Source organism: Mus musculus, chromosome 4 (genome assembly GCF_000001635.26).
Source record: "Mus musculus strain C57BL/6J chromosome 4, GRCm38.p6 C57BL/6J".
NCBI classification, from domain to species: domain Eukaryota; kingdom Metazoa; phylum Chordata; class Mammalia; order Rodentia; family Muridae; genus Mus; species Mus musculus.
The window spans coordinates 19,444,107-19,466,505 of NC_000070.6; the positions used below are offsets into that span (position 1 = coordinate 19,444,107).

General features: G+C 36.8%; 1 protein-coding gene across 1 annotated transcript in view; it reads left to right on the forward strand.

Annotated features, from left to right (window-relative positions):
- Positions 1-22,399, forward strand: part of Cngb3 (cyclic nucleotide gated channel beta 3) — a 229,774-nt gene that overhangs the window by 163,257 nt on the left and 44,118 nt on the right. Inside the window, exon 14 of the mRNA NM_013927.2 lies at positions 17,569-17,652. Coding sequence (NP_038955.1) covers positions 17,569-17,652 — 84 coding nt within the window. The remainder of the gene's footprint in view (positions 1-17,568; positions 17,653-22,399) is intronic.

A 22,399-nucleotide genomic window follows, 5' to 3' on the forward strand; every position in this document is an offset into this window, starting at 1 on the left:
ACATCCCTGGGGTGTGATGGTTTAAATAAGAATAGTCCTCATTGGCTCAGGTATTTGAGTGCTTAGCCATCAGAGAGTGGCACTGTTAGAAAAGGATTGGGATTGTGGCCTTATTGGAGGAGATGTGTGACGAAGTGAGATTTGAGGTTTCAAAAGCCCATGCCAGACCCAGGCCCAGATCCAGGACTCTCTCTCTCTCTCTCTCTCTCTCTCTCTCTCTCTCTCTCTCTCTCTCTCTCTCTCTCTCTCTCTCTCTCCCTTTCTCTCCCTCTCTCTCTGACAAGGGATTAGTTTATATCTCAAACTATAAGCAAACATCTCAATTAGATCATTTCTTTTATGTGCGTTTCTTAGTCATGGCATGTCTTCATGCCTGGGCAGGTGGTCCTAGGTGGTATAAGAAAACAAACCATAGTGAGCAAGTCAGTGAGTAGTGTCCCTCCATAATCTCTGTTTCAGTTTTCACCCTGATTCTTGTCCTGCTTCCCTTAGTGATAGACCACAGTTATAACAAGCCAAATAAACACTTTCCTTCCTACCTTGCTTTTTTCATGGTCTTTATCACAGCAATGGAAAGCAAAATAGGACCTTGTGACATTGCACAGAAGGAGAGCTATGATCCACTTCCAAACTTGAGTTCAGTGGAGACTGACTCAGAAGCACCTAACCCTTGTGATCTTGATTGTCAGGTCCCCTAAATGTTTGACTTAGACCAAGAGGCCTTACCCCATTTACTATTCAATAAATCACTGAAGTAAGTCCATACATAAATCCACTGCAAGGCAGACCAAAATTGTAAGGTATTGCATAAGTGAGCAGTACCCTGAGCTACGCAGAAGAGAAATCCCACTAAATTGTAAAAATTTAAAAATAAAAAACCTTTGTGATTTTAAAGGCCACATGAAGCATCCTCCTGGTTCCAATGTCCTCTAAGTCCATGAAAACTATCTTGATATGTCAGTGATGTTTCTTATAGCTTTTGGAAACACTTTGGTTCTAACCTCATTTTTCTAACGTAATAATTGCAATCTATCACTAAGGGAAGCAGGACAGGAATCAGGGTGGAAACTGAAGCAGAGATTATGGAGGGACACTACTCACTGACTTGCTCACTATGGTTTGTTTTCTTATACCACCTAGGACCACCTGCCCAAGCATGAAGAGATGCCATGACCAAGCAACTCACATTATTCCACATATCAGTAAATGAAAACAAGAGTGCACATACTGGCAAATGCCTGTTTTGACACCTGGAGGGGTAAATGTGAATGCCCTTGATAGGTTATGTATGCCCTTATTATTTCATTTCAAGAGTTTTTTTTGTTTTTTTTAAATCTGTGGATTGTATTTTTTCAACGCTACTTTACAAATCCCTAAGCTACCAAAAAATAAAGGAATTTGGGCTGTTTGTCACTGGCAATGAAAGGCATCTGCTCTATGGGTGCATAAACCAACTTCCTACAAGCTCCAAATGCATGTCTAATAGGACTCATGGTCATACACAAAGATATTGTATTGCTGGCCAAATTGCCAAATAACCTAAATAAAACTTAATTTGAGCACACACACACACACACACACACACACACACACACAAGAAAAGAAAGGAAAGGAACAGAAAAGAAAAGAAAAGAAAAGAAAAGGAAAGGAAAGGAAAGGAAAGGAAAGGAAAGGAAAGAAAAGAAAAGAAAAGAAAAGAAAAGAAAAGAAAAGAAAAGAAAAGAAAAGAAAAGAGGAAATTCACAGAAGAGTAGCTTCCCTTTAAATTTCCATAACATGCAAACATCTAATGGCTTTTATCAAAGAAAGTCACACATAAAAAGAAAAAAGAAAGTTAATCCAAGATGCTATTTCTTCTAATCATAAAATAATGGAATGGGTAAATGCTACAAAGCAATAGAACTGAAGTTTCATTCCCAGGACACATATGACAGAAGATTGACTCTTGTAAGCTGTCCTCTGACCTGCACACACCTTTGAACACACACACACACACACACACACACACACACACACACACACACACACACACAAATAAATGAATGAATGAATGAATAAATAAATAAATGCATGTGGAAAAAATAATTTTGTGGAGAAAAATCAAGTGTAGTAGTTCTTGAAGACATAGTAAAATAGGATGAATTCACATATGTAGATATCATTTCCCTAAGCTGAAATCTATATGGGAAGGTTTGTACTCTATGCCCAGCAGCCCGATACATGACCATAAACAATCCCTCAAAGACAGCACTGCTTGGTTGGTAAAGCAAATCTAAATGTTTACTCTCTTTAGATTTTATGTTGAGTGTGCATGATCTGATTCAGGTTGCATTCAAATGTGTTAATGGAAAGCCATATTTCAAATAGTCCAACTGTTCCTCTCTGGGAAAATGTAAGCAAGCCCTTGTAAACTATTGCTATGAGTGCTGAGTGCCTTCCCACTGAGGAGAGTGCTCATTGTCTGCTTATCTCTTTTAGGGTTTATCTCCTAGGTTGGTCTAACAGCTCCCATCGATTTGTTCTTCTTTATTAGGGCTTTCTGCCAGTGAGCTCACCTGATGGCTAGAAGAGAAATAGTGAAGTGCGTGTCTCCACAGAAAGAGAAATTCTCACGTTTAGCAACATTTTAAATAAGAATAATTATTGAAGTCCCATGTGTTCTCACAGCTGGGCTCCTTCCTCCTTCCCCAGACAGTACCACTAAAATAAATATTTTTAAGATATATTTCCAGAGATCATTTTCTAATAATTTTATTTGTTACACATGAATCATAAGAGATATTATTTTATATGTTTATTTTTCATAATCTAATAGTATACTTAGTATATTTCCATCATGCTTTTGTGAGAATCTCATAATTTAAATAATTATATATAAACATATATGTAGTTTATTTCAACCCTTTTTTATATTGAAGCCTAAAAACAAATGATATTTTATTTGCATTACTTTATCCATATTATAGTGTTGCCTTTCTATTCAATAATGAAAACAATAGTCCCCATTTTTCAACAGGGGAAATAGGCCGTGACCTTAGGCAGATGCTTAAAATTCTATAACCAATGCCTTTTCTGTGTTGTATAAGTACTATAAGTTTCACACTTTGTGATACAGCAAAAGAATTACCACGAGTTTGTTTTCGCCCTTTCACAGTTTTGTAAATTAAAAAAATATATATTCTTATTATAGCTTTTAGAAAACTCAGAGTCTTGTTTTGTTTTGTTTTATTTCTTTTCTTGAGTGAAGAACTTTCCCTCTTATTTAAAGGGAGCATCCCATGGCTTCTGGCTTGCAAATCTAAGTTTCTACTGCCACTAAATCTTACATTTTAGACCCACCATTAAATAAAATAAAAACCAATTGAGCATAAGCACTGCAGGTCATCACTGTCAGATAGCTGAGATGGTTACTCAGTGACTAATGGGAAGGAAGCATATAGCTGGGGAAAAGAATGATTTGTGTTCTGAACAAAATATTGCTAGCTCAAGATTTCCTCTCACTACTCAGAGTGATGTGCAGCTTAAAACCAATTTTCGTTTCTACATTTAGTGTTTTCACAATGCATCATGATAGATCACAACCAACTACCACAGTAGAAAACTTGTATGTAAGGCTAAGCTACTGTAGTGCCACGTTGGTGTGGTTTCCTCATGTCTAATGTTGTAGTATGTGTTCCTAATGAGCAAGTACAAACTCTGATTGGATACCAGGGAAGTAATGTGGATGTTCACCGTGCATATTTCATAGGCTATGCCTTTATTCTGAAGGAAAGCCTAATGCCTAGAACCCAATTATACCTGAAATGAAACTAGATTCCCTTCTCATGGGGAATTATTCTATACAGATACCTTTGCAGCTCCATCTTTACTGTGCTTATTTTATGTCTACAAAAAAGCCACAACTGTGTACTCACAGAGAGAGAGAGAGAGAGAGAGAGAGAGAGAGAGAGAGAGAGAGAGAGAGAGAGAATACAACATACCTGGAAAGAAGTTAGCTTCAGGTCTATTCATCTTATGAGACATAGAGAAGACTGCACAAAAAGAACTTAAAACAATGGAGACAGCTGCATTACTTACACATCCCAAAGCAAAAGAACAGCTTACAGGAACAATGGGAGCTGCCCTGTCCTTCAGCTCTGATCAGTTAGTGCATAAAAAAATCATGGAGGAGGAAGGCCCATAAGCCAAATTGGGTATACTGCAATCCAGAATGTTCCAGAAAGGTTTATCACAAGAAGTTCTGTTTGTTTTGTGGCAAGCACCTATGAGTTCCTTGCAGTCACATTTTAAATGAAAGTCATAATCCAAGAGCTTCTCTGGTCTCCCTGTAATGCCAAACCCAATCACTGAGTCCCATCTCTAGTCCTACAAGAGAATGTCAGCTTCAGCCTCCCCTCTGTCCCCTGCACCCCGACCACATATCCTTTGAATCCCAAGAGATCATCTCTAGATCTGCTGTGGTCCCCTTATGCTCTCAGACCTTGTTCTCAATAGATCACAAAAATCTCCTCCAAACTTCCTTCTCCCAACTTATCCCAATTATCCATTCTTCAACAGCACAGCCATTTTCTGTGAACACACAAGTTGGATCCGCCAGGAAAACAGGTAACATACAAACATCACAGTCTCTAAAAATCTAGAAACTGAGGAAACAGAAACCAAGGAAAAAAAACACCCACCCTATCAAAGTCAAACCCAGAAATCAACACCTAGACCTATCATCATCTCAAACCCAGATGCCACTGCCAAGCAAGTGGCAACAGCCACAGCAATTTGTCTCCACTAGAGCCCAGTTATACTACCACAGCAGGCCCTTAATAGTCCAACATAGCTAAAGCATTAAAATAAACATACTAAAGCCTATAGCCTATATGAGTACAATAGAGGTCCTTAAAGGGGAAATTAATACATCCTTTGATGAAATAAAGAAAAACAGAAAGAAACAGTGTAAGGAAATAAAGCCATTCAATAATTAAAATTGGAAATAGAAGCAATGAAAAAATTCTGGAAAAAAATGAGGAACTCCAACATGAATTACAAAGGCAAATTTCACCAATAGAATATATGGCATGGAAGAGAGAATTTCAGGCAATGAAGATTTAATAGAATAAATGGGCATATCACTCAAAGAAAATTATAAACCCAAAAAACTCCTGACACAAATAAGTCAGGAAATCTGGGACACATGGGAAAAAAATCAAACCAAAGAATAATAGGTATAGAGGAAGGAGAAGAATTTCAGATCAAAGAACCAGAAAATGTTTTCAATGAAATCATAGAAGAAAAATTTTCTATCCTAAAGAAAGAGATTCCTATAAAAGTAAAAGAAGTACAGAGAACACCAAATAGATTGGACCAGAAAGAAAGCCCTGACACCATATAATAGTGAAAACACAAAACATACAGAAGAAATAAAGAATATTAAAAACTTCAAAAAGAAAATAACCAAGTTTAAATGTACACAAAGGCAGACCTGTTAGAATTATGCCAGAGTGGTCAATAAAGACTCTATAAACCAGAAGGGCTTGGACAGATGTGCTGTAGACAATAAAAGACTGCTGAACCTAGCAAAGACTGATATACCAAGAAAACTTTCAAACATCATAGGTGGAGAAAATAAGATATTCCATGATAAAGACAACTATAAACAGTATGTCTACAAATGCAGCCCAAGAGAAGATACTAAAAGGAAAACTCAAACCTCAGGAGGTTTATTACACCCATAAAAACACAGGAAATAAATAATCTCACACAAGCAAAACCAAAAGAAGGGAAACACACACACACACACACACACACACACACACACACACACACACACCCCAATACCATCAACAACAACACGACTGCCACCACATCCCTCTGAGTGATCTGGCTAGTTGACACTGTTGCTCCCCACATGGGGCTGCAAACTCTCTCAGCTCCTTCAGTCCCTTCTCCAACGACTCCACCGGGGACCGCAAGCTAGATAAATGGTTGGCTGTGAGCATCCATCTCTGTATTTTTCAGGCTCTGGCATCTCAGGAGACAGCCATACCAGGCTCGCATTAGCAAGCACTTCCTGGCACCTGCAATAGCACCTGGGTTTGGCCACTGTAGATGAGATGGATCCCCAGGTGGGGCAGTCTCTGGATGGCCTTTCCTTCAGTCTCTGCTCCACGCTTTGTCTCTGTATTTGCTCCCGTGGACTTTGTCTTCCTTCTTGAAGCTTCATGTAGTCTGTGAATTGTATCTTGGTTATTCCCAAGCTTTTGGGATAATATCCACTGATCAGTGAGTACATACCGTGTGTTCTTTGTGATTGGTTTATCTCACTCAGTTGTTTGTTTGTTCGGTTGGGGTTTTTGTTGTTGTTGTTTTGTTGTTGTTGGTTGGTTGGTTTTTGGTTTTTCGAGGCAGGGTTTCTATGTGTAGCCATCGCTGGCCTGGAACTCACTCTATAGACCAGGATGGCCTCGAACTCAGAAATCCACCTGCCTCTGCCTCCCAAGTGCTGGTTTTAAGGGCATGCGCCACCACTGCCCGGCAGGATTACCTCACTCAGGATTATATTTTCAATTCCATTTGCCTGCGAATTTCATGAAGTCATTGTTTTTACTAGCTGAGTAGTATTCCATTGTGTAAACGTGCCACATTTTCTGTATCCATTCCTCTGTTGAGAGACATCTGGGTTGTTTCTAGCTTCTGGCTGTTATAAATATGGCTACTATGAACATGTTGGAGCACCTTTTGGGTATATGCCCAGGAGTGGTATTGCTGGAGCCTCAGGTAGTACAATGTCCAAATTTCTGAGGAACCGCCAACATGATTTCCAGAGTGGTTTTGACAGCTTGCAATCCCATCAACAATGAAGGAGTGCTCTTTCTCCACATCCCTGCCAGCATCTGCTGCCACCTGAGTTTTTGACCTTGGCCACTCTGACTGGTGTGAGGTAGAATCTCAGGGTCATTTTTATTTGCATTTCCCTGATGACTAAGGATGCTGAATATTTTTTTAGGTGCTTCTCAGCCCTTCAAGTGTCCTCTGTTGAAAGTTCTCTGTTTAGCTCTATAGGGTTATTTGGGTCTCTGGAGTCTAACTTCTTGAATTCTTTGTATATATTGGATATTAGTCCTCTATTTGATATAGGATTGGAAAAGATCTTTTCCAAATCTGTTGGGTGCTATTTTATCCTACTGACAGTGTCCTTTGCCTTACAAAAGCTTTGCAATTTTGAGGTCCCATGCTTGATCGTAGCGCATAAGCCATAGGTGTTCTGTTCAGGAAATTTTCCCCTGTGCCCATGTGTTCAAGACTTTTCCCCACTTTCTCTTCTATTAGATTCAGTGTATCTGGTTTTTAGTGGAGGCCCTTGCTATACCTGGACTTGAGCTTTGTACAGGGAGATAAGAATGGATCAACTCGCATTCTTCTACAAGCTGACTGGCAGTTGAACTAGCACCATTTGTTGAAAATGCTCTGTTTTCCACTGGTTGGTTTTAGCTCCTTTGTCAAAAATCAAGTGACCATAGGTGTGTGTTCATTTGTTCATTTCTGGGTCTTTAATTCTATAACATGGATCTACTTACCTGTCAGTGTACCAATATCATGCATTTTTTATCACTATTGCTCTGTAGTACAACTTGCGGTCAGGGATGGTGATACCCCCAGAAGTTCTTTTATTGTTGAGATTAGTTTTCTCTATCCTCGTTTTTTTTATTCCAAATGAATTTGAGAATTTCTCTTTGTAATTCTATGAAGAATTGAGTTGTAATTTTAGTGAGGATTGCATTGAATCATAGATTGCTTGCAAGATGGCCATTTTTAATTATATTAATCCTGCCAATGTACAAACTTCCATCTTCTGAGATCTTCAATTCCTTTCTTCAGAGACTTGAAGTTCTTGTCATAACAGATCTTTCACTTGTTTGGTTAGAGTCACACCAAGGTATTTTATACAATCTGTAACTATTGTGAAGGATATCATTTCCGTAATTTCTTTCTCAACTCGTTTATCCTTTGAGTAGGAAAGCTACTGATTTGTTTGAGTTAACATTATATCCAGCCATTTTGCTGAAGTTGTTTATCAGGTTTAGGAGTTCTCTGGTAGAATTTTAGGGGTCACTTATGTATACCATCATATCATCTGCAATAGTGATACTTTGACTTCTTGATTTCAATTTGTATCCATTTGACCTCCTTTTGTTGTCTAATTGCTCTACCTAGGACTTAAAGTACTATACTGAATAGATACAGAGAGAGTGGGCAGCTTTGTGTAGTCCCTGATATTAGTGGGATTACTTCAAGTTTTTCTACATTTAGTTTGATGTTGGCTGCTGATTTGCTGTATATTACTTTTACTATGTTTAGGTATGGGCCTTGAATTCCTGATCAAGACTTTTAACATGAAGGGATGTTAAATGCTTTTTTAGCATCTAGTGAAATGATGGTGTGTTCTTTGAATTTGAGTTTGTTTATGTAGTAGATTTTGTTGATGTATTTTTCATATACTGACAATCCCTGCATCCCTGGGATGAAGTCTACTTGATCATGGTGAATAAACATTATGATGTGTACTTGGATTCAGTTTGTGAGAATTTAGTGAGTATTTTTGCATCAATATTCATAAAGGTAGTTAGTCTGAAGTTCTCTTTCTTTGTTGGGTCTTCATGTGGTTTCAGTATCAGTGTAATTGTGGCTTCATAGAACGAATTGGTTAGTGTTCTTTCTGTTTCTACTTTGTGGAATAGTTGGAAGAGTATTGCTATTAGGTCTTCTTTGAAGATCTGATAAAATTTTGCACTAAACCCATATGGTCCTGGGCCTTTTTGGTTGGGAGACTATTAATGACTGCTTCTATTTCTTTAGGGGATATGGGACTGTTTAGACAGTTTATCTGATCCTGATTTAACTTTGGCACCTGGTTTCTGTCTAGAAAATTACCCATTTCATCCAGAGTTTCCAGTTTTGTTCAGTATAGGTTTTTGTAGTAGGATCTGAGGATTTTTTAATTTCCTAACTTTCTGTTGTTATATCTCCCTTTTTAGTTCTGATCTTTGTTAATTTGAATATTGTCTCTGTGCCTTTTGGTTAGTCTGGCTAAAGGTTTATCTACTTTGTTGATTTTCTCAAAGAATCAGCCACTGGTTTGGTTGATTCTGTGTATAGTTCTTTTTGTTTTTACTTAGTTGATTTCAGCCCTGATTTTGATTATTTCTTGTAATCTACTCCTCTTGGGTCTATTTGCTTCTTTTTGTTCAAGAGCTTTCAGGTATACTGTTAAGCTGCTAGTGTATGCTCTCTCCAGTTTCTTTTTGGAGGCACTCAGAGCCATGAATTTTCCTCTTAGCACTGCTTTCATTGTGTCCCATAAGTTTGGGTATGTTGTGTCTTCATTTTCATTAAACTCTTAAAATTCTTTAATTTTTTCTTTACTTCTTCCTTGACCAAGTTATCATTGAGTAGAGTGTTGTTCAGCTTCCATGTGTATGTGAGCTTTCTGTTTTTTGTTGTTATTGAAGGCCAGCCTTAGTCCATGCTGATCTGACAGAATGCATAGGATTGTTTCAATCTTTTTGTATTTGTTAATGCCTGCTTATGACCAATTATATGATCAATTTTGGAGAAGGTTCCATGAAGTGCTGAGAAGATCTATTCTTTTGTTTTAGGTTGAAATGTTGTACAGTTATCTGTTAAGTCCATTTGTTCCATAACTTCTATTGATTTCACTGTGTCTCTGTTTAGTTTCTGCTTTTATGATCTGTCCATTGCTGAGAGTGGAGTGTTGAGGTCTACCACTATTATTGTGTGAGGTGCAATGTGTGCTTTGAGCTTTAGTATAGTTTCTTTTATGAACGTGGCTGCCCCTGCATTTGGAGCATAGATCTTCAGAATTGAAAGTTCTTCTTGGTACATTTTTCCTTTGATGAGTATGAAGTGTCCTTCCTTATCTTTTCTTATAACTTTTTTTTGGTTGACAGTCGATTTTACTCAATATTAGAATAGCTACTCCAGGTCGGGCACTGGTGGTGCACGCCTTTAATCCCAGCACTTGGGAGGCAGAGGCAGTTGGATTTCTGAGTTCAAGACCAGCCTGGTCTACAGAGCAAGTTCCAGGACTGTCAAAGCTATACAGAGAAACCCTGCCTCGAAAAAACAAAAAAAAACAAAAAAAAACAAAAACAAAAAACAAAAAAACCCCAAACAAACAAGAAAACCAACCAAACAAACAAACAAACAAGAATAGCTACCCCTGCTTGTTTCTTGGCACCATTTTCTTGTAAAATTGTTTTCCAGCCTTTCAATCTGAGGTAGTGTCTGTCTTTGACACTAAGGTGGGTTTCCTGTAAGCAGCAAAATGTTGGGTCCTGTTTATGGAAACAGTCTGTTAGACTAAGTCTTTTTATTGGGGAATTGAGTCCATTGATGTTAAGAGATATTGAATAAAAGGGGATTATTGCTTCCTGTTATTTTTGTTTTTAGAAGTGGAATTATGTTTGTGTGGCTATCTTCTTTTGCATTTGTTGAAAGAAGATTACTTTCTTGCTTTTTCTAGGGTGTAGTTTCCCTCCTTGTGTTGGAGCTATCCATCTATTATCCTTTGTAGGGCTGGATTTGTAGGAAGATATTGTGTGAATTTGTTTTTGTTGTGGAATATCTTGGTCTATCCATCTATGTTAATTGAGAGATTGGCTGGGTATAGTAGCCTGGGCTTGTATTTGTGTTCTCTTAGGGTCTGTATGACATCTGCCCAGGATCTTCGGGCTTCTTTAGTCTCTGGTGAGGAGTCGGCATAATTCTGATAGGTCTGCCTTTATATGTTACATGACCTGTTTCCCTTACTGCTTTTAATATTCTTTATTTGTTTTGTGCATTTGGTGTTTTGATTATTATGTGAGAGGAAGAATTTCTTTTCTGGTCCAGTCTATTTGGAGTTCTGTAGGCTTCTTGTTATTTCATGGTCATTTCTTTCTTTAGGTTAGGGTAGTTTTTTTCTATAATTTTGTTGAAGATATTTACTGGCCCTTTAAGTTGGGAATCTTCACTCTCTTCCAGAACTATTTGGTCTTCTCATTGTGTCCTGGATTTTCTGGATTTTTTGGGCTAGGGACTTTGTGCATTTTCTTTGACTGTTGTGTCAATGTTTTCTATGGTATCTTCTGCACCTGAGATTCTCTCTTCTATCTCTTGTATTCTGTTGGTGATGCTTGTGTCTATAGCTCCTGATCTCTTTCCTAGGTTTTCTATCTCCAGGGTTGTTCTTTGTGATTTCTTTATTGTTTCTATTTCCATTTTTAGATCTTAGATAGTTTGTTCAATTCTTTTACCTGTTTGGTTGTGTTTTCCTGTAATTCTTTAAGGGATTTTTTACTTTCCTCTTTAAGGGCTTCTACCTATTTACTTGTGTTCTCCTGTATTTCTTTAGCTGAGTTATTTATTTCCTTCTTAAAGTTCTCTAGCCTCATCATGAGATGTGATTTTAAATCAGAATTTTGCTTTTCTGGTGTGTTGGGATATCCAGGGCTCATTGTGGCATGAGTTTTGTGTTCTGATGATGCCTAGTAGCCTTGGTTTCTGTTGCTTATTTTCTTGCCCTTGCCTCTCACCATCTGGATATCTCTGGTGTTAACTGGTGTTGCTGTCTCTGACTTTGGCTTGTCCCTCCTGCAAGCCTGTGTGTCAGTACTCCTGGGAGACCAGTTCTCTCCAATATGAATTTGGGTATAGAGAGCTATGGCACAGGCTCAGTTCTGGGGTACAGACAGAAACTGGAAGTATCCTATTCCTAGCTGTTCCTTGGTTCCTGTGTCTTGATGGCTCTCGGTGGGTCCCTCTTGGGCCAGGAATTTGAGCAGAAGTGATGGTCTTACCTGTGCTCACATATATGTCAGTACTCCTGGGAGACCAGCTTCCTCCTGGTCAGTATTTGAGTATGGAGAGCTGTGGCACAGGATCTGTTCCAAGCACTGTAGCACAGGATCAGCTCCTGGCTCAGATGGAAACCACAACATATTGATTCTTAACATCAATGCCCCAAACATAAGTGCAACCAAGTCCTTTTACAAGAGGAACACTACTATTGTTTAAACCAATTATTAATCCTCACACACTGATAGTATGAGACTTCAATATCCCAGTGTCACCAATGAACCGGTCATCTAGACAAAAAAAAAATCTAAACAGAAATATTGGACCTACAGATGTTATAAGCCAAATGAATGAGACAAATATTTACAGAACATTTCTTCCAGACACAAAAGAATATACCTTCTTCCAAGAATCTCATAGAACTTTTTCCAAAGTTGACCACATACACAGATATAAATCACGTCTCCGCAGATACAAGAAAATTGAAATAACTTTCTGCATCCTATCACTGTCACAGAGGAAATCGGTTTACCAGCATCAGAAACAACAAAAAGTTTACAAACTCATGGAAACTGAACATCTCTCTACTGAATAAAAACTGGGTCAAGACAGAAATAAAGAAAAAAGTCTTTCTAGAATTGAATGAAAATAAATACACAGCATTCCCAAACTTGTAAAAAACAAAGAATGTGGTGCTAAGAGGAGAGTAATATGTGCCTACCCCCTAAAAAAGAAAAGAATAGAAAAAGTAAGGGAAGAATTTCATACTAACAGTTAAATAGCACACCTTGAAAGCTCTAGAACAAAAGGAAATAAAAATACCCAAGAGGAGTAGTCAGCATGAAATAATCAAACTGAGGGCTGAAATCAATGAAATAAAAACAAAGAGAACAATACAAAGAATCAATGAAACAAAGAATTAATTCTTTACTTCTTTGATGAGAAAAATCAACAAAATAAACCAACCCTTATCCAAACTAACTAAAAGGTAGAGAGAGAATATCCAAATTAACAAAAGCAGAAGTAAAAAGGGAGACATAGCAAGTCACTGAGAAAATACAGAAAATCACAAAGACATATTTTTAAAGCTTGTTATGCTTGAAAAGGCTAAAAAGATATACATAACTTTCTTGATAGGACCACTTACTGAACTTAAATAAAGACTACACAAACAATTTAAATAGACTTATGACCCCCAGTGAACTAAAAGCTTTCATAAAAAGTCTCCCAATCAAAAAAAAAAAATCAATCAATCAATCAAACAAACAAACAAAAAACCAGGGCCAGATGGTTTTAGTGCAGATTTACATCATATTTTGAAGAGGAACTAATGGCAGTACTCCTCAAACTATTCCACAAAAAATAGAAACAGAAGGAACATTCCCAAATTTCCCTTGTGAACATAGACACAAAATACTCAATAAAATCCTTCCAAACAAAATCCAAGAACACATCTAAAAGAACATCATCATAATCAAGTAGGCTTCATCTCAGAGATGCAAAAATGGTTCAATTAAAAAAAAATTAGTAAGTATAATCTACCATGTCAACAAACTGAAAGAAAAAAAATCACATGGTCAAGGCCTTGACAAAATTCAACCCCCTTCATGAAAAAAGTCCTGGAGAGATTAGGGATACAAGAGACATACCTAAGCATAATAAGGGAAAATTATCGCCAGTCTATTGTCAACATCAAATTAAATAGAGAAAAAAATCAAAGTAATAATCAAGAACAATATATTACTTGAAAATATAGCATGAGCAATAAATCAACTGAAGAAACCAAGGAGATACAAATTAGAAAGGAAGAAGTCAGAGTGTCATTATTTTCAGATGCCATGATAGTGTACATAAGTGACTCCCACTCCCCAAAAATCCACCAAGGAATTCTTACAGCTGATAAACACTTTTAGCAAAATGACTGGATACATGATTAACAAAAATAAATAAAAATAAAAATAAAAATAAAAATCATCAGTAGCTCATCTATGTACAAAAGACAGACTGAGAAAGAAATCAGGGAAATAATACTCACCTTTCACAACAATAGCTTCAAATAATATAAAATATAAAATATCTTGAGATAAAACTAATCAGGAAAGTGAAAGATCTATATGACAACATCCCCAAATACTGAAGAAAACAACTGAAAAAGATACCAGAAGATGGAGAGATCTCCCATGCTCTTGGCTCAGTAGGACTAACATTGTAAAAATGGCCATCCTATCAAAAGCAATACAGATTCCGTGAAAACCCCATTAAAACCACAGCACAGTTCTTTACAGACATTTAAAGAACAATTCTCAATTTCACATGGAAAAAAAATAGTAGCTGAAACAATTCTGAACGTTAGTTTTAAAAAAACCTTCTGGAAGTATCAACATCCTTTATTTTAAGTTGTACTACAGAGCTATAGTAATGAAAACCACATGTACTGGCATAAAAACAGAGAGGTGATTAATGGAATAAGATAAAGTTCCCTGACATAATCTACACCCACATGAACACCTGATTTTTTTTTTTATGCAGAAGCTAGAAGACAGCATCTTCAACAAATGGTTTTCCTCTAATGAATGATGAGCATGTAGAAGAATACAAACAAAACCACATCTTTTACCCTGCACAAAACTTAAGTCCAGATGGATCAAAGACCTCAAAATAAAACCAGTCACTGAACCTGACAGAAGAGAAGGTGAGGAAGACACATAGCATAGGAGATGACTTTTTTAGCAGGAAACTGGTAGCTCAAGGCACAAAGAGCAACAATAGGCCTCATGAAACTGAAAATCTTCTGTAAGGCAAAGAATACCATCAATCAGAAAAAGTGGTAGCCTACAAAATGGGAAAATATTTTCACCAAATCCTCATATAACAGAGGGCTCATATCCAAAATATATAAAGAACTCAAGAAATTAGATATCAACACCCCCCCCAATAATTGAATTTAAAATGAGGTTTAGAAACACAGAAATCTCAAATAGCTTATAAACATCTTTTTAATGCTCAAAATCCATCAGGGAAAAGCAAATCAAAACTACTTTGAAATTCTAATTTACAGTTGTCAGAATGGTAAAGATCAATAACACTATTGACAGTTCATGCTGATGAGGATGTGGAGCAAGGGGAACACTCCTTCATTGCTGCTGGGAGTGCAAACTTACACAGATACCATGGGAATCAACATAGAATTCCCTCTGAACATTGGGAATTGATTTCCCTCAAGACCCAGTTTAGCACTCTTGAACATATACCCAAAGCTCCATCCTACCACAAAGATACTTGCTTGCATGTTAACTGTGGGTTTATTTATAATAACCAGAAACTAGAAATGACCTAGATGTCCATCAACAGATTAATGATAAAGAAAATGTACATTTACACAATGTAGTATTATTCAGATGTTTACAAAAATAACTGTATGAAATCTGCAAGCAAATGGGTAGAGCTACAAAAAAAAAAAAAAAAAAAAGAGAAATCATTCTGAGTGAGTTAACCCAGACACCAAAGGACAAATATCGTATATGTTCACTCATAAGTGGATATTAGCCACTAATTACGTAATAATCGAACTACAATTTGTAAATACAGAGAGGTTAGGTCAAGATGGGGGGGGGGTCTTATGACTATCCCTGGGAAGAGGAAATTGAAGAGATCTTAGAGGTGTTCTGGGGATGACTGTGGATGGGATTGGGAGAGATCAGTGTGAGAAGGAGGGGATTGGATGGAAGGATAGAGTACAGGGAGATGTGACTGCAATTGGGAAGCATGGGGGGGGGGTGAAAACCTAGTGCTCTGGAAACTTCCTGGAATCTGTGAAGGTGACCCTGATGAAGACTCCTAGTAATAGAGAATACAGTATCCCAACTGGCCATCACTTGTAATAAAGCAAAGCTTCCAGTGGAGGTATTGGGTTGCATTCAATTGAGTTATGGTCCAAGAGGGTACCATGGCAAACCCCAAACAACCCAGGATGATGTTAAAACAAAGGGTTTCTCTCAGGAAACTGACAGTGAGACCTCCATTAACAAGGGCAACCTCCACACAACTCACTGAACATGGAGACGTCAAACTGGTACCTTCATGGATGCTTCACTCCTAGGTTCTAGTCTCTTTGGTGCAGGAGGATACTGTGAAGGCTACTTAAAGAGAAACCTACACAAACACAGACACAAAAACTTTGACCTACAATTTTTCCTGTTTGCAAAGTATGCTAGGGAAACGATGCTTGGAACTTTTGGGAATAGCCAACCAATGTTTGATTTGATTTAAGTCCCATTCTGCAAGAAGGAACCCATATCCAGCACTGCTTGGGTAACCAAGAACCAAAGACTAAATACTCCAGAGACTTATGGTAAAACCAAACAGTACTGGTCAGGTAAAGAAAAATAAAATCAATAAAATGACTCCTAATGATATTCTGGTATTCTCATAGATCACTGCCTTATCCAGTCATCATCAAAGAACTTCCTTCAGCAGCAAAGGGGATCAGATGCAGAGAGCCATAGCCAGAATGTATACAGAGTATAAGGGGGAGATTTGGATCAAATTTCTCCCCTCTGAGCTCAGTGAATCCTGTGAAATTGGTAGAAAATATGTAAGAGCTAGGAAATATAGAGGACACTAGGAGAACAGGACCCTCTGAATCAACTAAGCAAGGCACATGTGAGCTCAGAAAGACTGAAGCAGCAAGCATAGGATCTACAGGAGTCTGCAACAGATACTCTGCAGATAGATAGATAGATAGATAGATAGATAGATAGATAGATAGATAGATAGATATTAACTGAGTATTTTTATTAGATTCCCAACTTTGAGAACAACTGGGTCTCTGACTCTTGTGGCTGCTCTTAGGACTCTTCCCTTGTTGAGTTGTTTTGTTTAACCTCAATATGATAGTCTTTCCTTTGTCATATTGTATTTTATTTTGTCATGTTTGGTTGTTATCTCTTAGAAATCTGTTACTTTCTAATGAGAGACAGAAAGGGAATGGTTCCAAAGTGGAGGGGAGGTAGGGAAGAAGTGAGAGAAATGGACAGAGGGGAAAGTATGATCAGGATATATTGTGTGAGAAAAAGATCTTAGAATCTATCTTCAATGAAAGTAAAAAAGGTCACAGATCATAGAGGGTATAAGCTTGGGGGAGACAAATAGGTTGTATTTATAGTCACCCAATACACAAGTGGTCACTGAAAGATGACTTTTTGAAGGAGACTCTCCCACCCAATGCTTTAAATACTGAAGATACTGCTTTTATGTGTATTTTCCTACCTTTATGAAGAAAACAATTACGTTGGAGAAGAACAACACACATAAGTTTAAGGAGTTAAGAAATATCAAACTTTTTATTCGTGATGTTTTACAAAAGAAAGCTGCTTATCAAATAATCTAAATTATGTTAATCCAAGCATGCCTAAACATAATCACTAATAGCTGTCATTAAGCACCATGTAAAGTTTCCTTTATGAGTACTTCTTCATAATAATTATATAGTTTAGAAGAATAAGAGCACAATTGAATAATAATAGGTAGTAGAGACAGAACTCACTCCACACATATTTCGTTATGGAGTTCTGAGATCTTAATATTGCTATCATTTTTCTATACAGTATAAGTCAAGGCAAGTCCACACTGCTGTAACTTAGCAATTGGAGATGAAGACAGGTGTCTATTAGCTATCTTTATTGCTTGGCTGTGTCTAAAATTATTGTTCTCCTTATTAAGGGCTGTGACACACAGATGATTTATGACCTGCTGCTAAGATTGAAATCCACTATTTATTTACCTGGTGACTTTGTCTGCAAAAAGGTAAGTGCATACTATTTTCAAGTGCATAGTTAATAATGCATTGGAAGAATTTGGACATAGGTCAATAATGTATTTTAAATAAAATCTGTCTAGAGTGACTTCTATATTATAAAGCACTATGACATATACTTAATTCTACAAAACAAACACGAATGCTTGGAATTCAAATGGAACAAGATAATATAGGTTCAATTGCATAGATCATAGAATAGGTATGTAGATAGTTCAAAACCTGTTTGTATAAATTTAAATTACCAATTACAATACACCATCAAATTTAAATATTTTAAATGAAGAATAAAATGTAGATGTGACATATGCTTTTGCCTTGTCTCTGCCATCAGCAAGCTATTTTGCTCCCAGTAAATAATCATTGATAATTTTTAAATATTTATTGTGAATTTGATGACTACAAAAGTATTAAATGTTCATTATTTCTTAAAATAGAAACATATAAATGACAGTCATGAAATTCACCATGAAAAAAATAGTAACTATTTCCAAATATTGTGCTTGTCTTTTTATACAGATTAATGGGTCTCATTATGTAGTCCTGACTGCCCTGGAAGCTACTATATAGACCAGATTGCCCTGCAGCTCATAGAGATCTGCCTATCTGTGCCTCTCAAGTGTTGGGATTAGAGGTGTTTGTCACCACACCCAGCTCTTATCATTATCTTAAACATAATTAAGAATATGTCTATAATCACAGCTCTCAGCAGGGTCACAAGGTCAAGGTCAACAGGAACTAGATAGGGAGTTCTAGGCCTCCTAATTTACATATCAAGTTCTTGTCCAAAAAAGGAGAGAATGAGGTCCTAAGTCTTATATCTAGAAAAAAACTAACTTAATGCTAAAGCTAATAATCAAAATTTAAAATATAGAACATAAAGTTATGTGTTTATGTGATATTAAAGTATAAGTAAAAATGTCTAGGAGAACAAAGGAGACTAACAAATGAGGTTAATGAAGGAAAGGTAGAAGGGTGTGATGGGATATGTTCAACACCCAATATATATTTGTATGGATTACTAAAAAACAAATAAATTTTTAAAATAAAGGAAAATGTACAATACTAAGAAGTGGAGAAGACTTGAGTTCTTGAGTAATTCACAAATGATTGTGGATGAGAAATACATGCTTCATCCCAAAACAGTGTGAATAAACACCATGCTATAGGACATAAAGCAAGGGAGACTTCCTGAGGAAGGAAGGCTGTAGTAAGTCTTGGGAAATATACTGAAGTGAACTTTGTGTTGCCTGAGTATGGAAAAGAACTAGCTTAAGCCAAGCCAGAGAGGAAGGAATCGTGACTTGAGCAAGAATATAGAGAACTACAATAAGACATGTTAAAACAGTGGTACTTATTTCATAAGCAAAATGTAGTTTTGAATAATCTAGGACAGGTACTAGGCCAAGACAAGTGTCCTGTCCTTCTTATGGGGTTTTATAGTCTAGTGCTAATGTGACAGCTCACACTATGTCAGCATCATATGAACACAGGCATCTGGGCTCCACACCTAGTCCTGATAAAGCCCACATATTAGCATTTAAAGACAACCCATCTGATTCTAAAATTCAGCCATGAGAAGGGTAGACCTGATGGAAGAGAAAGGAGACAAAATTTAAACAAATATGTAACTGTAAATGTACAGTAATATAAGTAGAGGCAGAAGTTGTTAGAGTAAGGCACTTATTCATATTGGAAGTTGGGAGAGAGAAGTTGTCAGTTTGTCAGGTATGACTTTGTAAAATTTAAATATAAATTTTAGTAAATATAAATTTTGTTGAGTAAAGAAAAAAAAAGGAAAATCAATAGGCTAATACTTTTTTATGAGAAGTTGCAGCTGTGATCTGAGAGGCAAGAGAGAGCTTATCATAATGATGCAAAGGAGTGAGCAAAAAAGTGGAAAAAGAAAATCACATGAGGTGTGAGACATACCAGATACATCAGATGGAGACCAATGGCTTATAGGTGGAACCAATCAGATGAAAGAAGGGGAAAGGAAAAGTGAAGGGCTTGTAACTGGAATAGAATGAAAGCTGGCTTTAAGAGTTCAAGTCATGGTATATAAGAAGGAAGGCTGAGGCTGTAACTCTGAAGACACTAATGGTGTGGAGGAGATCAATGAAGGTTGTTATGAAAAGAGACAACTGAGAAGGAGCCGTAAAAGATAAAAGAGGATTCTGGCATTCTGGAAACGAAGCATACACATTCCACATAAACTCACCCTGGCAAAATATAGTCTGTTGATAAGTGAAAGCACACCATGTTCATTAAACTGGGACAAAAGAAATAACCAATGCAATTCAAGAGTTCCTTTGGGGCAGTGATGTCCTGGGATGTCATAGGCTTAATGCACTAAGATAGACTCAAGTTGTTCCAGATGCTGAGGGGGTTGGTTATTGAGATAACTCTGACTTTATCATCATATCAAATCACTCCAATAATAAATAATAAAAATGAGGAAAGGAAAGACATAGTTAGATGATAGAATAGGCAGAACAATGCAAGTCACTGGTGTTTGGATCTGCTTTGGCTTTTAAGTTTGTTTTTATTTCTAAGTGAAGAATTTTGTGATGCCAGATATTGACAGAAAAGAAAAGCTGTTGGCTGACCAAACTTTAGGTAGCTGAATTCAATTTGATATGCATTTACTATTTCCACAAAGATGTGTGGAGAAGGGGGAAGAAAAACATGGCACCTTCAATTAGACATTACCAAAATAACTGAAGCAGCACAGAGATCTGATATTCTAAACAGCTTGCAGAAAGTTTGTGAGGCTTCCAGACTGCTTGAGAGTTATCTTGTGATGCTGTGTCGCTGTACAGAAAGTAGCCACAGGGCCTTTCAAGGCTTAAATTTGGGGGGGGCTTAATTTCCAAAGATTTTCCTGCAATGTTTCTGCAGTAAAGTTTTGGAGTTTTGCCTACTAAGGAGCTCTTCATGATGTTAATGGTCCAGGAGCCACACTGTATCATCTCTCTTCTCTGATGAGGTACCCTGAGTGCTGTGGTGCCCCTCCCTAGCCTTGGGAATAACTAGCACAAGAATCCGAATACTTCTGACATATATACTCACTCAGAGTTCCCTTGTTCTACCTGAAGTGCTTGCCTTTCAACACATTCTCCAAATTAGCATATGGAACAGTCCTAAGTTAGGTTCAGTCTTGTTTTGCACATGCTGTCAGCCACTATTCTCTTAGAGTGATGTCTACTTCATCTGAGAGCTAATTAAGCTTGCAGAAAAGGCTTAAATTAACCCAGAAATATGCAAGACATAGTGCCAGTTTGGGTTTGTTGATTATGCCTGATCTCCTTGGGAAATTATCAAAATGATCATTAAGAAATAATTAGTACCCATCATGCATTGCTACTTCCAGTCAGTTGTAATAACTACCTTTGAAATTCCAGTTCCTTGAAATTAGTTCATGCTTTAAAAAGTAATAATAATAGGAATATGACCCTAACCCGATGATCACTCCCTAGAATTAAAAAAAAAAAAAACACTAATTCTCAAATGACTTACATTATTTTTGAATTGTTCATAGTATCTCATTCATTATGAAGATATCAGTCTTGATAGCATTTTTTGTTACATGTACTGTATCTGTATGGACTTCAGGTGATATTGTTAGATTTAGAGTATCTGTATGTATGTCAGGTAACATAGGTGCTAGGATTTTAATGCTGTCACTTGGCAGCCTTGTATTTTTGCTTGAGACACTTAGCTTGCTTAGCCTTTATTTGCAATTTTCTTAAAGGGGGAAATAAAAAAAAGACACTCTCGCTGGTATATTTGCAAGAAATAAATGAAGTATTGTGTACAAAATACTTTCCAGATAAAATGTAGTATGCTCTGATGAAAGACTATGTGATTTAAAACAAGGAGCTATGCAAATATCCACTGCCTTGAAGATTTTTTTAAGATCTATTTTTGTGTATATGTGTGTGTTTCTGTGTGAATATGTGCTATATGCATGCAGCTGCCCCAAGAGACCAAAAGAGAGCATTAGATCCCCTAAAACTAGAGTTACAGTTGTGAGCTACCTAGTGTGGGAGCTAAGAATAAACTGCTGATCCATCTCTCCAACTCCCTATTTTGTTGAATTTTCAAAGTACAAAGGCAAAATATCATCGGCATTGATGTTATATAAGTGGCTATAATAAAAATCCATATATATTACAATTTCTGCTTCAACCTACATTTCATATAAATGTTCAGTTCAGTACACACGTGTGTGTGTGTGTGTGTGTTTTCAGGTATGAATTAGGAGGTAAAAGTTTATAATTGTATACTCCAACCTGCTAGATAATTGTAAAGCATTTGAAGTTCAGGAAAATAACCCTAGGTATCAAAGGACTTTAGAACATCCCTGAGACAGTTAAATTATATTTCCAATATTCATAAATGAATGCCTTTTATACATCATACTTTGTACTCCACACTGAAATAAAGTAGACATTGTCTCAATCATGAGAGAACATAAATGATAATCAATGCATTTGAATTTTGAATTGACTTTAGTGTATTCTAACCCATTGAAAGTAAAAGAAATGGGAATATTTGATATTTGTCCACTCATAAAGCAAGATTTTATTTTCTGTGTTGTTATATTTTCACAGGTTAGCTCATTTTGTTGTTATGTATATGAGTATATCAACAGACTATGTTTTTTTGTTTTTTGTTTTTTTTGGTTTTTCGAGACAGGGTTTCTCTGTGTAGCCCTGGCTGTCCTGGAACTCA